This window comes from Gouania willdenowi, chromosome 15 (genome assembly GCF_900634775.1).
Source record: "Gouania willdenowi chromosome 15, fGouWil2.1, whole genome shotgun sequence".
Taxonomy (NCBI): Eukaryota; Metazoa; Chordata; class Actinopteri; order Blenniiformes; family Gobiesocidae; genus Gouania; species Gouania willdenowi.
In genome coordinates this window covers 32,072,210-32,085,427 of record NC_041058.1, presented here as the reverse complement: position 1 = coordinate 32,085,427, position 13,218 = coordinate 32,072,210, and the positions used below count along the sequence as shown (strand labels likewise).

Genomic DNA, 13,218 nt, shown 5'->3' with positions numbered 1-13,218 from the left:
TCCTTATTTCCTTGTTTCAAACTCATCTGTTTCAGCTTGATCGCTCAGAATTCAAATCTATCTCCAAATGACTCTTAGTTTAAACAAGAATATTTGCATTTCTTAAAGAAAATGCAAGTGAGGATACAGGTGCTGGCCTGCGTCGCACTGCATTAGCTTAGCATTAGCCTAATGTTAGCATTAGCTTAGCGTAAACATTAGCTTAGTGTTAGCATAACCCTAGAATCAGCATTAGCCTAGCGTTAGCATTAGCCTAGCGTTAGCATTAGCCTAGAATTAGCATTGGCAAAGCATTAGCAATAGTCTTGCAATACTTTTAGCACTAACCTAGTAATAGCATTAGCCTAGCATTAGCCTAGAGTTAACATTAGCATTCACCTAGCATTAACACTGACCTAGCATTAGCATTAGCCTAGCAATAGTATTAACCTAATGATAGCATCTTCTGTAATTATTGATTTTATGTTCTGCATAATAAATGCTGTATTTATTCATCAGAACTGTCAAATAATAATAAAAGCATCCTTGATGCTGAAGCCGTGCACGTCATCAGCCTGAGGAGCCTCAGGAGGTCACAAATAAACCCACAACAAACACATGTATACAGACATTTAGTACCTTCTTTATGGTGGCTTTATTACTAATTAATGCATATTGGTTTTTATTATTTTGTTTTCGACCGTCGAGCTTCCTCGAAACAAGCCTTGGATCAAGCATTTCTGAATTCTATTATTAAAGACTGCCAACCCCTCAGTATGGTAGACTGAGGGGCTCAAGAATCTATTTCAGGTCTGTGAACAAACATTGTATGTGTTGCCATCCAGGAAGGTTAGAAAATGTCAAAAGAAGTTGGAACACCTTGTTTTTTTGAATAAAAATATATTGAAAAAATAAAAATAAAAACAATTACATAAGCAGCATCACATTCACAACATGTTCCATTTATTTGCCTTATTTATTCACCTTATTACCTGTATATTTTAAAGATCAGATATATATTTATTTAAGATAGAAAATAACTGTTAAAGGTAGGGTAGTCGATTTTTAAAAGCTAGCTTAATTTTGAATGTAGCATCCTCCAACGGCTCCACCGTTACCCGCCTCCCCCCTCTCCTCTGTTCTCTGTTTTACTCACATGCACGCACAGCGCTGCTGGAGAAGTGGATACAAGCTCATCACTTGTATTGTGTAGAAACTTTGTTGTCTCATGTCTCATTCAGCAGTAAGTAAACTCTAACCTTTATATGTTATATGTTACAAAACACGACCAAAAACTCTGTTTTAACTCTGTCACCTTAGAGTGTGGGCTCGTGTATGTGAGGGATTGAGTACGTGCAGGGAGACAGAGAGACGTGATTGGTTAAAAAAAACCCATCCTTTTTTTTTAATTGGTCGACGTTATTACAGATTTACAGCTGAGAAAATTGTCTAGCTTAAATTGTATTACATACATTTCATACTAGGTCTTTGCATCAATGTGTAATTTGAGTCAAGTAGGTTGCCTGTAATGAGGACTGACATTTTGAACTGATATCCAAGGAAATTGTTTGATTGTTAATTAAACTTATTTTAACCTGGCGCTAATGAGAAATCAGTCATCAGTTTGTCCAGCAGATGGTGTGAACTCCCTCTAACAGCTGTTTGTCTCTTTCCAGCTGCTAAAAAGGCCAGAAAACCCCCCAGACCTCTGAAAAAACAAATGTCCTCTCCTAGTTTCCAACGCAGGGACAAACCTGAGAAGGTGAGAGTGTCTCACATTTATTATGTAGATTTTTAGCAGACGATCAACCATAAAGTCTGTTCAAACATGTTTGTTCTTTCAGATGCACACCAGAGACAACACAGCCTTCATGTGAGTCCCTCTCCAAACATGCCTGTGATCTTTACAAACTGTAACTATAACAACAGAGGAGGACAATCATCTCAGATGTCCTCTTCTGTCATCTATAGCACTTTTCCTCCTCAGTGCTTTTTTAAATCAGTCAGTCTTCAGTCTGGTGTTTACAGAAGAGGATTAGGGACACTTTTGATGGAGTAAATACTTTTTTCCAAACAAAGAATATAGTGGAAATGTCGAGAATAAAGTCAAAATTTCAAGATTTAAGTAGAATTTAAAAAAAAAAACTCAAAATACATTATTGTGATAAAAGTCGAAGGTTTGCTGTCAAAGTCAAATCTACGGAAGCTGACTAGGACCGATATATTCATATATCACCATATACAGTACGAAAATCCACATCCATCAAATCTTTGCCAAATCTGTTTTTGTAGCTCTTTAATAGCCACAGATGAACTGAATGATCCACCTCTTCATAACTTCACTGGTTTTTTCTTCTTAACTGATGAAGTTTTTGGTAATATCTCTTTAAAGAGTAACTAAACCATTGCTTTCTGCTGACCTGCCACTAGGAAGGATATTGTGATAGAGGGGGATAATACTGGTCTGACAGTTTTCTTTGACAGGGCTCCGGTCAAAGAGAAGGGGACGGAGAAGTTGTTAGCAGTGTATTTATTATTGAAGTTTGTGTACTGATAGGGATGATGGTGAGGGTACAAATAGTTGTAGGTATGTGTGTGGTTCTTTAAAGGAAACAAATAATAAGATAACATTATTATTATTAATATCACCAATTCATGTACAAATAATAATATTAACAACACCATTAATATGTACAGATGTATAAAAATATGTTGTTCAAGAATACACATTGAATCAAACCACCAAATTATATTAACTCGGTCAAACAACCCCAATAAGCAGCAAAACAGCCAATGTGCACGCATGTAAAGGGTTAATGGGCTAATGAGTGTATTCTAGACAGATTCAGTGGTCTTTGTCTTCCACTAGTGGAGGCATGTGCGACTGCACCACATCGACCAATCACCTCAAGTGCGCATAAGCAGAGAGTATCAAATTACCATCAAGGTGTATCTGATGAGATGCAGAAGCTAAATGAAATCTAGCAGTACAAATAAAAGATGTGTAAACCTCAATATAACACAGGAATACCATTTAAAACTGGGATATTTCACAGTCAGAAACGTTTCACAGTCTACCACAGCTTATAACACAGTCACGTGACCTATTAATAACTAAAATACACCAGGAAAGTATTTTAACATGCACATAAGATACAGGAAAGCAAAGTAAGTGGGAGTAAACAATGCCTATACAAGTCAGATGACAACATTGAAGTCTTAGCAAACAATAAACTTACTTTAACTTAATCACACATATGGAGAGCCCTCATCCTTTAGAAAGCAGCATTAGTACTGAGGATGGATGCGCTCAGAAAGGAAATGATGTAACTACCAAGCAGTTTCAAAATAAAAGAACTGTAAACATAAAAGACTTTCTGACAGATATTTAAAAAATGCCTTGATAATGGGCATTACTGCTGTAGCAGTAACTCAATATTTCCACCGCATCAGTAACTGCTCCGTAAGGAAGAGGGCTTGTAATCGGAGGGTCACCGGTTCGAATCTCACCCAGGCCATCTCTGTGGGATGTTGAGCAAGTCCCTTAACCCCAATCCAACTGCACCCCGGGCGCCTGCAACTGGCAGCCCACTGGGTAAAATACAGTTTCACTACTGTGATGAATAAAGGTTATATTGTTGTTATTGTTGTAACTGCTCCAAAACAGCAACGCAGCTGATAGGTTTCTATTCAAGTCAATGTGTCAGTTTCCACTGCATCCAATTCTGCTCCAGCACAGCACCACAACTGCTGCAACATGATGCTGTCCTCTGCTGCAAATACGCAGCACTTGTATTTTTGCCTTACACTGGAGCTGTGCTGCAGCAATTTAACAATAAGCCCATGCAGGACAGGAAGTAGTCCATCAACACAGAATAAAATATCCGGATTATTTTCCAAATAAAATACTTCATGTTTGAGGCGGATCGTAATTCCATCTATTGACAGAGGTTACCCCTGGTAGAGGAAAACACAGACCTTTTGGGACCTCCAGCGGGCCCATTTTGGACTCTATACAAAACCCAGCACATAATCGCGCTCAGGGGGGACCAGACCTTTCTGTTGATACCACATTTGGCCCGATCTGAGCACTTTTGATATTGTATTTAGATAGATAGATAGATAGATAGATACTTTATTCATCTCCAAGAGAAATTCACAGTTCCAGCAGCTTACAGGTATGGCAACACAGGGGCATGCAGGGAAAGTACAATGTAGAAATTTAAAAATTTAAAAATTAAGAAAAAAATTTAAAACAGTGCAAAGAAAGTACTAAGGTAAAATATAATGGTATAATATCGAAATACAGTATAGTGTGTGCCAGTCCAGTTGAAGTGCAGTTGTGCAGATGACAGTGTGCAAGATACAGTAGATGTGTGTGTGTGATAAAGTGCGTGTGTGACAGAGTGTGCATGGTGTGATTAGCATTAAGTCCAGTGTTCTATGGTTGATTTTATCGCCCCCCCCCAGAGTTGTTAAAGAGCCGCATGGCGTGGGGGAGGAACGATTTCCTCAGTCTGTCAGTGGAGCAGGACAATGACAGCAGTCTGTCACTGAAGCTGCTCCTCTGCCTGGAGATGGCGCTGTGCAGTGGATGGTGTGGATTGTCTATGATGGACAGTAGCCTGTTCATAGTCCGTTTCTCTGCCACAGATGTAAGGCTGTCCAGCTCTGTGCCAACAACAGAACTTGCCTTCCTCACCAGAAAAGATATTGCACTTATCTATGGTTGAATCACATCTATGTGTTGCGCAGTTACACGTGAATTAGCGGGATCTTCTAAGTCCTTGCTGCAACAGACACGCAGCAAAACTGGAGGCGGTGGGGATTGCTGGATAGCAGATTGCTCTGCAGTAACGCAGCAGGACAGTTTCGGGCAGTAACGGATCCAGTGGAAATCCAGGGTAAGACACTCCCAGAGTAGGGGTTGAACAGACTAGTCGACTTTAGTGTTGTCTCGCGACTCTGTCTAGGTGATGTCGACTAGTCGCAGAACCTGACTTTTGCCCAAGATGGCGGCACAACACAGCGAACAAGGGTCTTTGTACCCCTGCACGACAAGGCAGCACAACATCAAGTGTTTCTCGCTCCTTCCTTGTTTTTTCTCAAACTGCAGCTGGTAGGCTGATACTACGGCTAATAAACATGCTAATGTTAGCTGTAGTGGCAACATGTCTGTGTATTAAGCAGATCTGGAAAACATCAGCAGCGCAGGACGGAGGCTCCGTTAGCGGGGGAAGACCACTGTTGTGCCAAAATTTGTGACGCGAAAAAATCTGCGACCGGAGGTGGCGACAGTTCCAACCCCTCCGGCTTCTCAGCGCACATTTATTCCCCCAATTCTTCTCCAGTCTGCTTTTACTTCACCCACTGGAGCATAGGACAGCTTGTGTCTGAAATGGAATGTTTGGTTAGTTCAAGTCAGCTAACGGAGATTAATCCAATCTAGCTCTGTAGTATACCCCCAAATAAGTATAAAAAACTGTGCAAAATAAACATTAAATACAGTAAATAAAAGACTTATCATAACTGTGCAACATTATCAATCAATCAATCAATCAATCTTTATTTGTATAGCGCCAAATCATAACCAATGGTATCTCAAGGCACTTTACAGTAGAGCAGTCTTAAGGACGGACTCTTCATTTTATGGATACACACATATGCATATATACATATATACACATACATATGTATCCCACACCCAACATGAATTCATCATGGCGGCAAGGAAAACCTTCTGTTAAGCAGCAGGAACCTTGTGTGGATCCCATTCCTATGATGGACAGCCATCCACGTTATGCTGTGTTGGGTGTGTGCAGAGGAAAGGGTGGAGACAGAGTTGTTGAGACTCTGTAACTCCACACTGAGGATCCCACGGACCTGCAAGACAAAAGCCAGAAGGAGTACAGGAGCAAACACACAAGGGAAGAAGCAGACATAGAGGGAGTGTTTGAGAGAGGAATGGGACCCTCTCCGGTCCCTCTCTAACCTAAATGACCTCTCTCTTAACGCCCTCTCCAACCTCTCTCCAACCGAGCATGCCAGACCCCCCCCCCCCGGCAGTCTATGCCTATTGCATCTTAATTATGAGCTATGAGCTGGTTCCTAACTAAAAGCTTTACCAAAGAGGAATGTTTTGAGCCTAACCTTAAAGGTAGAGAGGGTGTCTGCCCCCCGAACCGTGGTTGGTAGATGGTTCCAGAGAAGTGGGGCCTGATAACATTAACAATAATAACGGTAAAAATTTATCAAAGAAAGCAACATTAACAATAACCACAGTAAAAAAAAAATGTATAAAAACAGTGGAAAATAAACATTAGATAGGGCCCTATAAAATCTGTTTTATTTTTTCTCAAAAATGTTTTTTCCCAAATTTGTGTTTTCCACTTTAATTTTCTTTAATTTCTTTTTTTAGAAATGTTGATCTTTTTTTTCATAAAATGTTAGTTTTTACCTCCTGTGAGGAAACAAAATAAATATTAATAAATAAGATAATCATAAACAAAAATGTAAAATAAGTTACAATGAAAAGATAGGTATAAGTTGTAGTAACATAGATTATTCTGACTGCTCCTTTTTAATTATTTATATGTTCTATAAAGATGTATGAGAATAGAATTAATGTCATCCAATTTCTTCTCAGGGATCAATGATTTACTGACTCACCAGCCAATCAGGATTGGCAGATAGAGAAAAATGCTTCTGAGGTCTGCAGATAGAGGTTGCATCCCGTAGTGAGACATCTCACTAAATATTATGAAATAGAACCTACAATGTTTCAGACTCTACAATCCCTGGCGTAGATGGTGTCTCCACAATAACATAATAACTTCTCTCATGGATCTTCTGTAGCACCGATGAGATGTTGTTTAAACACTGAGCAGGTGAAGATGATTAAAGCTGATCATGTTTGCAAGGAGCACCACTGCGCTACACAATAAACAGACTGAGCTTTATAGGTACAGCAAAGTTAAACAGACAATGGTGGCTCAGTGTTTAGGAGTCGGTGATGATTTGCGTAGTTTTTTGGCAGTTTAGATTGTGTTTGTGGTGTATTAGACAGTGTTTAATGCAGCCAGGACAGGAGGGGGGGGGGGGTTCATAATATGTCCCCTCTCTCATCCCCACAAGTGTTTCTCACCAATAAAACACTTCATACACGCCTCGAAAGAAGCTCAATCAACCACAACACTAGCAAATAACACACGTTAGAAACACAGTGTCATTCTGAGCGCACTGAACTACAAAATATTAACAACAAAGAGCATTACATGAAATACATCATATCTTTTAAGTTTATTTATTACACAATGAGATCTTTGCACTTTGATACTTCTACATTATTGTATATGCTGTAATATACAGTTTAGCCTTAAGACTGAATCAGGTGTGCAGCAATTTACAGTAATCAAGAACATTTGTGCTTTTGTACTTCAGGACCTTACAAAAATATAAAGATTACTGTAAACAAAAAAAATATAATCTCAGAATTCCTATGCATCCTAAATATACAGTACAGTAATCTATCTATATCCATAAAAGCAAGGAATCTGTGTGTGTGTCTGTCTGTGGCTCAAACATCTCTGCGGTTCAGGGACAGACAGAGCTGAGACTTTCAACATGGCTGCTGCTTGGTTCAGGGGTGTGCTACATTAGATTTGTTTGGACTGCAGTTATATCATTAATAAATTATTTCATAAATGCAGAACAGCTCTAAAGCATCAAAGTCATAAAGTAATTAGATAACAAACAGTAAAGTCTTTTACCTGCTTTTTGTGAAGTGTCTTGCGATAACACGTGTTATGAATTGGCATTATGCAAATGAAGATTGATTGATTAGTGAAGTTATTTTGAGACGTAATGGTCTCTTTCAATGGCAAAATAAAAAATAAAAAACAAGAAGAAAGTTCATTAGTAGTTCTGACTCTCTCTCTCTCTCTCAACAAGCTACAGATGTATGCTAGCCTATATTACAGTGCTAAATATATACATACTTCCTATGGGCACTGCACCAGTGTAAAACAACACAACACTATCATCAATATATTTCCCAAACTTTCAGCTGATGTAAAAACATAATTAACTTTTTTTTTGTGATACAGTAATTTCAGGATGCGTCTCACTGTTGTTTTGCTGGAAAATTCTCGTACTCTGTTCCTGGATTATGGACTTTCTCACAAACCGCCCCATCTTTCCTCTCCCCTCACCCTCAGCACTGGTTCCCCCACTGTTGAATGCTGCAAGTTTGTCTGCACCCTTACACTTGCCTCTATTAGAGAGAGTCCATGATTTAGCACATGGTCAATCACTCTACCAACCTCATCCACTGCTCTTTGATCCATACTTGCAAAAGAAAAAGAATCAGAAGCCACTCCTTTGCTTCTAATGTCATCACCTGAATCACTTTTCAGTTGACAACTACATTGTGTTTGAAATTTCACTATAGTTTTATTTATTCTTATTTTATAAATATTTTTGATATAATTTTCAATAGATTTCAATGTAGCTGCAGCAGATAGACATTCCCCATGTTGCCCCCATTTGAAAAATGTGCTGTAAGACTATAGTGTTTTGCAGGTGATGAACGAGTTCATGGATTTTGGTGACTGTGGTCACTGAATGTATTTTGAAAAATGTTTCACAGTTTAGTCCACATGGACTGAGAATTTTTCAGGTTGTTTTAAGAGTTTTGAACATGTGACTTCAGTTTCGACTAATGCTGTTAGCAATTGAAAAAAACTGTAAACTTGATGTATAGTTGAACACATTCATCATACAGTATATGACATTGTTGTCATATTTGGTGAATTGACCCTCGTCATCTACCGTAGATTGGACTTCATTAGCAAACCTTTGACTGAGCTTGACTCTGTGGACTTTATTTTTAACATTTGTTATCCTTTTATGTTGTTGCTCCTGTTGTTTTAAATCATTTGTATGACTTTGTTCCTGTTCTTTATTTTTTTGTACAGCATTTTGTGATTTTTATCTGTGAAAAGTGCTTTATGAAAAAAAATACCTACTTGCTTACTTACTTTATCACAATATTACATTTTGAGTTCATTTGTGAAATGTGTGTGTGTGTGTGTGTGTGTGTGTGTGTGTGTGTGTGTGTGTGTGTGTGTGTGTGTGTGTGTGTGTGTGTGTGTGTGTTGTAGTGTGAGTGTCCAGAAGAGTAAGTGGGACAGCAGTCGCTCTCTCCGCTACAACCAGGACGCTCAGAGAGAAGAAGGTAACCATCATGGACTGGTTTTACTGGTCACTGTGCTCATACAGTATGTCACACCCAGTGTTCTCTGTGAGCAGACCAGCGGCGCATGGAGGAGATCATTGGTCACCTGACCAAGATGAGGTTTGGAGAGAAGGAGCAGAGTGGAGCCAAGGACCCCAAAGAGGTGGGTGTGGCCTGTGTAGAAGCATGGAGCTCCGTGTTCCTGCAGCTGTGAGATGTTAGCATGATGTTAGTGTGTTGTTAGTGTGACGTTAGCGTGTCATTAGTGTGATTTTAGCGTGTCGTGAGTGTGATTTTAGCGTGATGTTAGTGTGATTTTAGCGTGACGTTAGCGTGACGTTAGCGTGTCATGAGTGTGATTTTAGCGTGTCATTAGTGTGATTTTAGCGTGATGTTAGTGTGATTTTAGCGTAACGTTAGTGTGATTTTAGCGTGATGTTATTGTGATTTTAGCGTGATGTTAGTGTGATTTTTAGCGTGACGTTAGTGTGATTTTAGTGTGATTTTAGTGTGATGTTAGTGTGATTTTAGCGTGATGTTAGTGTGATTTTAGCGTGATGTTAGTGTGATTTTAGCGTGATGTTAGTGTGATTTTAGTGTGATGTTAGTGTGATTTTAGCGTGATGTTAGTGTGATTTTAGCGTGATGTTAGTGTGATTTTTAGCGTGACGTTAGTGTGATTTTAGTGTGATTTTAGTGTGATGTTAGTGTGATTTTAGCGTGATGTTAGTGTGATTTTAGCGTGATGTTAGTGTGATTTTAGTGTGATTTTAGTGTGATTTTAGTGTGATGTTAGTGTGATTTTAGCGTGATGTTAGTGTGATTTTAGCGTGATGTTAGTGTGATTTTAGTGTGATGTTAGTGTGATTTTAGCGTGATGTTAGTGTGATTTTAGCGTGATGTTAGTGTGATTTTTAGCGTGACGTTAGTGTGATTTTAGTGTGATTTTAGCGTGATGTTAGTGTGATTTTAGCGTGATGTTAGCGTGATGTTAGTGTGATTTTAGCGTGACGTTAGTGTGATTTTAGTGTGATTTTAGCGTGATGTTAGTGTGATTTTTAGCATGACGTTAGTGTGATTTTAGCGTGATGTTAGTGTGATTTTTAGCGTGACGTTAGTGTGATTTTAGCGTGTCTTTAGTGTGATTTTAGCGTTACGTTAGCCTGTCTTTAGTGTGATTTTAGAGTTACGTTAGCGTGTCATTAGTGTGATTTTAGCGCGATGTTAGTGTGATTTTAGCGTGTCGTTAGTGTGATTTTAGCGTGATGTTAGTGTGATTTTAGCGTGACGTTAGCGTGTCATTAGTGTGATTTTAGCGTGATTTTAGCATGTCGTTAGTGTGATTTTAGCGTTACGTTAGCGTGTCTTTAGTGTGATTTTAGCGTGACGTTAGCGTGTCATTAGTGTGATTTTAGCGCGATGTTAGTGTGATTTTAGCGTGTCGTTAGTGTGATTTTAGCGTGATGTTAGTGTGATTTTAGCGTGACGTTAGTGTGATTTTAGCGTGATGTTAGCGTGTCTTTAGTGTGATTTTAGCGTTACGTTAGCCTGTCTTTAGTGTGATTTTAGAGTTACGTTAGCGTGTCATTAGTGTGATTTTAGCGCGATGTTAGTGTGATTTTAGCGTGTCGTTAGTGTGATTTTAGCGTGATGTTAGTGTGATTTTAGCGTGACGTTAGCGTGACGTTAGCGTGTCATGAGTGTGATTTTAGCGTGTCATTAGTGTGATTTTAGCGTGATGTTAGTGTGATTTTAGCGTAACGTTAGTGTGATTTTAGCGTGATGTTAGTGTGATTTTAGCGTGATGTTAGTGTGATTTTTTGCGTGACGTTAGTGTGATTTTAGTGTGATGTTAGTGTGATTTTAGCGTGATGTTAGTGTGATTTTAGCGTGATGTTAGTGTGATTTTTAGCGTGACGTTAGTGTGATTTTAGCGTGATGTTAATGTGATTTTAGCGTGATGTTAGCGTGATGTTAGTGTGATTTTAGCGTGACGTTAGTGTGATTTTAGTTTGATTTTTAGCGTGACGTTAGTGTGATTTTAGCGTGATGTTAGCGTGTCTTTAGTGTGATTTTAGCGTTACGTTAGCGTGTCTTTAGTGTGATTTTAGCGTGACGTTAGCGTGTCATTAGTGTGATTTTAGCGCGATGTTAGTGTGATTTTAGCGTGTCGTTAGTGTGATTTTAGCGTGATGTTAGTGTGATTTTAGCGTGATGTTAGCGTGTCATTAGTGTGATTTTAGCGCGATTTTAGCGTGTCGTTAGTGTCATTTTAGCGTGATGTTAGTGTGATTTTAGTGTGTCGTTAGTGTGATTTTAGCGTGACGTTAGTGTGATTTTAGTGTGTCGTTAGTGTGATTTTAGCGTGATGTTAGTGTGATTTTAGTGTGTCGTTAGCGCGATTTTAGCGTGTCGTTAGTGTGATTTTAGCGTGACGTTAGCGTGTCATTAGTGTGATTTTAGCGTGATGTTAGTGTGATGTTAGCGTGATTTTAGCATGATGTTGGTATAATGCCAGCATGATCTCAGGGTGTTGTTAGCAAGATGTTAGCATGATGTTAGCGTGATGTTAGCGTATTGTTGTGTCGTCACAGCCTGCAGGAGGAATCTACTCCAAACTTGAAGCTCAGTTTAGGAGCAGCTCTCAGACCCGACAGACGTCAGAGAAAACCCCCAGGTACGCTTCCCACTCACAGCTGTTCACACCTGTTCAAGTCTGTGCACGTCTGTGCACGTGTGGCTCCTAAAGCAGCTTCTCCTTCCTCAATCAGCAGATCAAAGCTCCGTCACGCTCAGGTCAGACCCACATGACGGAGCCTCTGGAGGAAACGAGGACGCAGCCACGCTACATCGCCCCCAATAAGCCCCACCCACACCCCCCACATGTGACTAGCCTTGGATCAGCAACGCTGCAGTTAGCAGCTGTGACGAGTCATGAGCAGACTCAAAAAATTTGAATGAAATACTTTGGATTTGCTTTAGTGAGGCATTAAGGTGGAAAAATGATGTTATATTTAGATAAGACCCTGATAACTAATGATGAACTTCAACAGGCTGCAGTAAGGCAGAAAAATAATGAAACTATAACAAATAACCTTTTGAATAAAGCTTTATCAACTTCACTTAAAGTAGTATAGGGCAGGATTTGAGAAAAAATAAACATTAATTTTAAATATTTTAATGCTAATGCTTGATGAAGCGATCAAAACCAAAGAGAATGAGCCCAACACACATTTCTCCGTATTGCTTTGAACAGATTGTGTGATACATTTTGTACTGCTGTTCTGGGCACAAATTTCCCAGTTCTGCGGACGTGACGTCTAATGACGCTGATGCGCGTTCTCGACAGCTTGGAAATAAACCGGAAATAAATAAGAATGAGAAAAAGATAGCTTGGAGACCAAAAGAAGATAATTAACCATGTCACAGTTATAGTGCGGATCGGGCCGCATTTTCTTGTCCGAGTCCGATCCAACAGTGAAAACCTCATTTTTTTTCCCAAAGAAATGACATATTTACGTTTGCTTTAGTGGTAAGTACCCATTTTATTAATAAACAACTGTTAATGTAAACATCAGATCAGTGCATGGGTAACACGCAAAAGTGAAACAAACAAGTGCACAGTGCACACAAGAGACCCATCATATCTATCATATCACGGGGGTAAAAATAAGCTGTGTGACCACCTGGAGCTGTATGACACGGCCTTTATAACAGGGACAGGACTTGGAAGGATTTGGCGTGGAGGAGAATCAGAGAGGAGGTGGTAGTAGCAGGTAAAAGTTCTCTCAGTAGCACTGCGCTAGCATAGCATTAGCCGCTAATCACACCGGCTTTTTTCACTGGTAATTTATGTTTATGAGAGGAGAAAAAGGAGCACACCAATCAGGATGCAGAACACAATGCACGTTCATACACTGTAAAAAAAAAATGCATCCAAAATTGCACCGTAAAAAAAAAAAACTGCGAAAAACCGAGGCTGCGAAAGGTGAATCGCGTTATAG

The 13,218-nt window shown here is 39.4% G+C and overlaps 1 protein-coding gene across 3 annotated transcripts in view; it reads left to right on the top strand.

Moving 5' to 3' along the window:
* sanbr (SANT and BTB domain regulator of CSR) overlaps positions 1 to 13,003 on the top strand; it is a 33,035-nt gene extending 20,032 nt beyond the window's left edge. For 2 of the 3 annotated variants that reach the window (XM_028468121.1, XM_028468119.1), the window contains 6 exons: positions 1,656 to 1,741; positions 1,824 to 1,852; positions 9,141 to 9,214; positions 9,289 to 9,377; positions 11,809 to 11,891; positions 11,986 to 13,003. In XM_028468121.1, coding sequence (XP_028323922.1) covers positions 1,656 to 1,741; positions 1,824 to 1,852; positions 9,141 to 9,214; positions 9,289 to 9,377; positions 11,809 to 11,891; positions 11,986 to 12,025 — 401 coding nt within the window. In that variant the 3' untranslated portion in view covers positions 12,026 to 13,003. The remainder of the gene's footprint in view (positions 1 to 1,655; positions 1,742 to 1,823; positions 1,853 to 9,140; positions 9,215 to 9,288; positions 9,378 to 11,808; positions 11,892 to 11,985) is intronic. The other variant, XM_028468120.1, reaches the window with a different exon arrangement.
* The last annotated feature ends 215 nt before the right edge of the window (positions 13,004 to 13,218 follow it).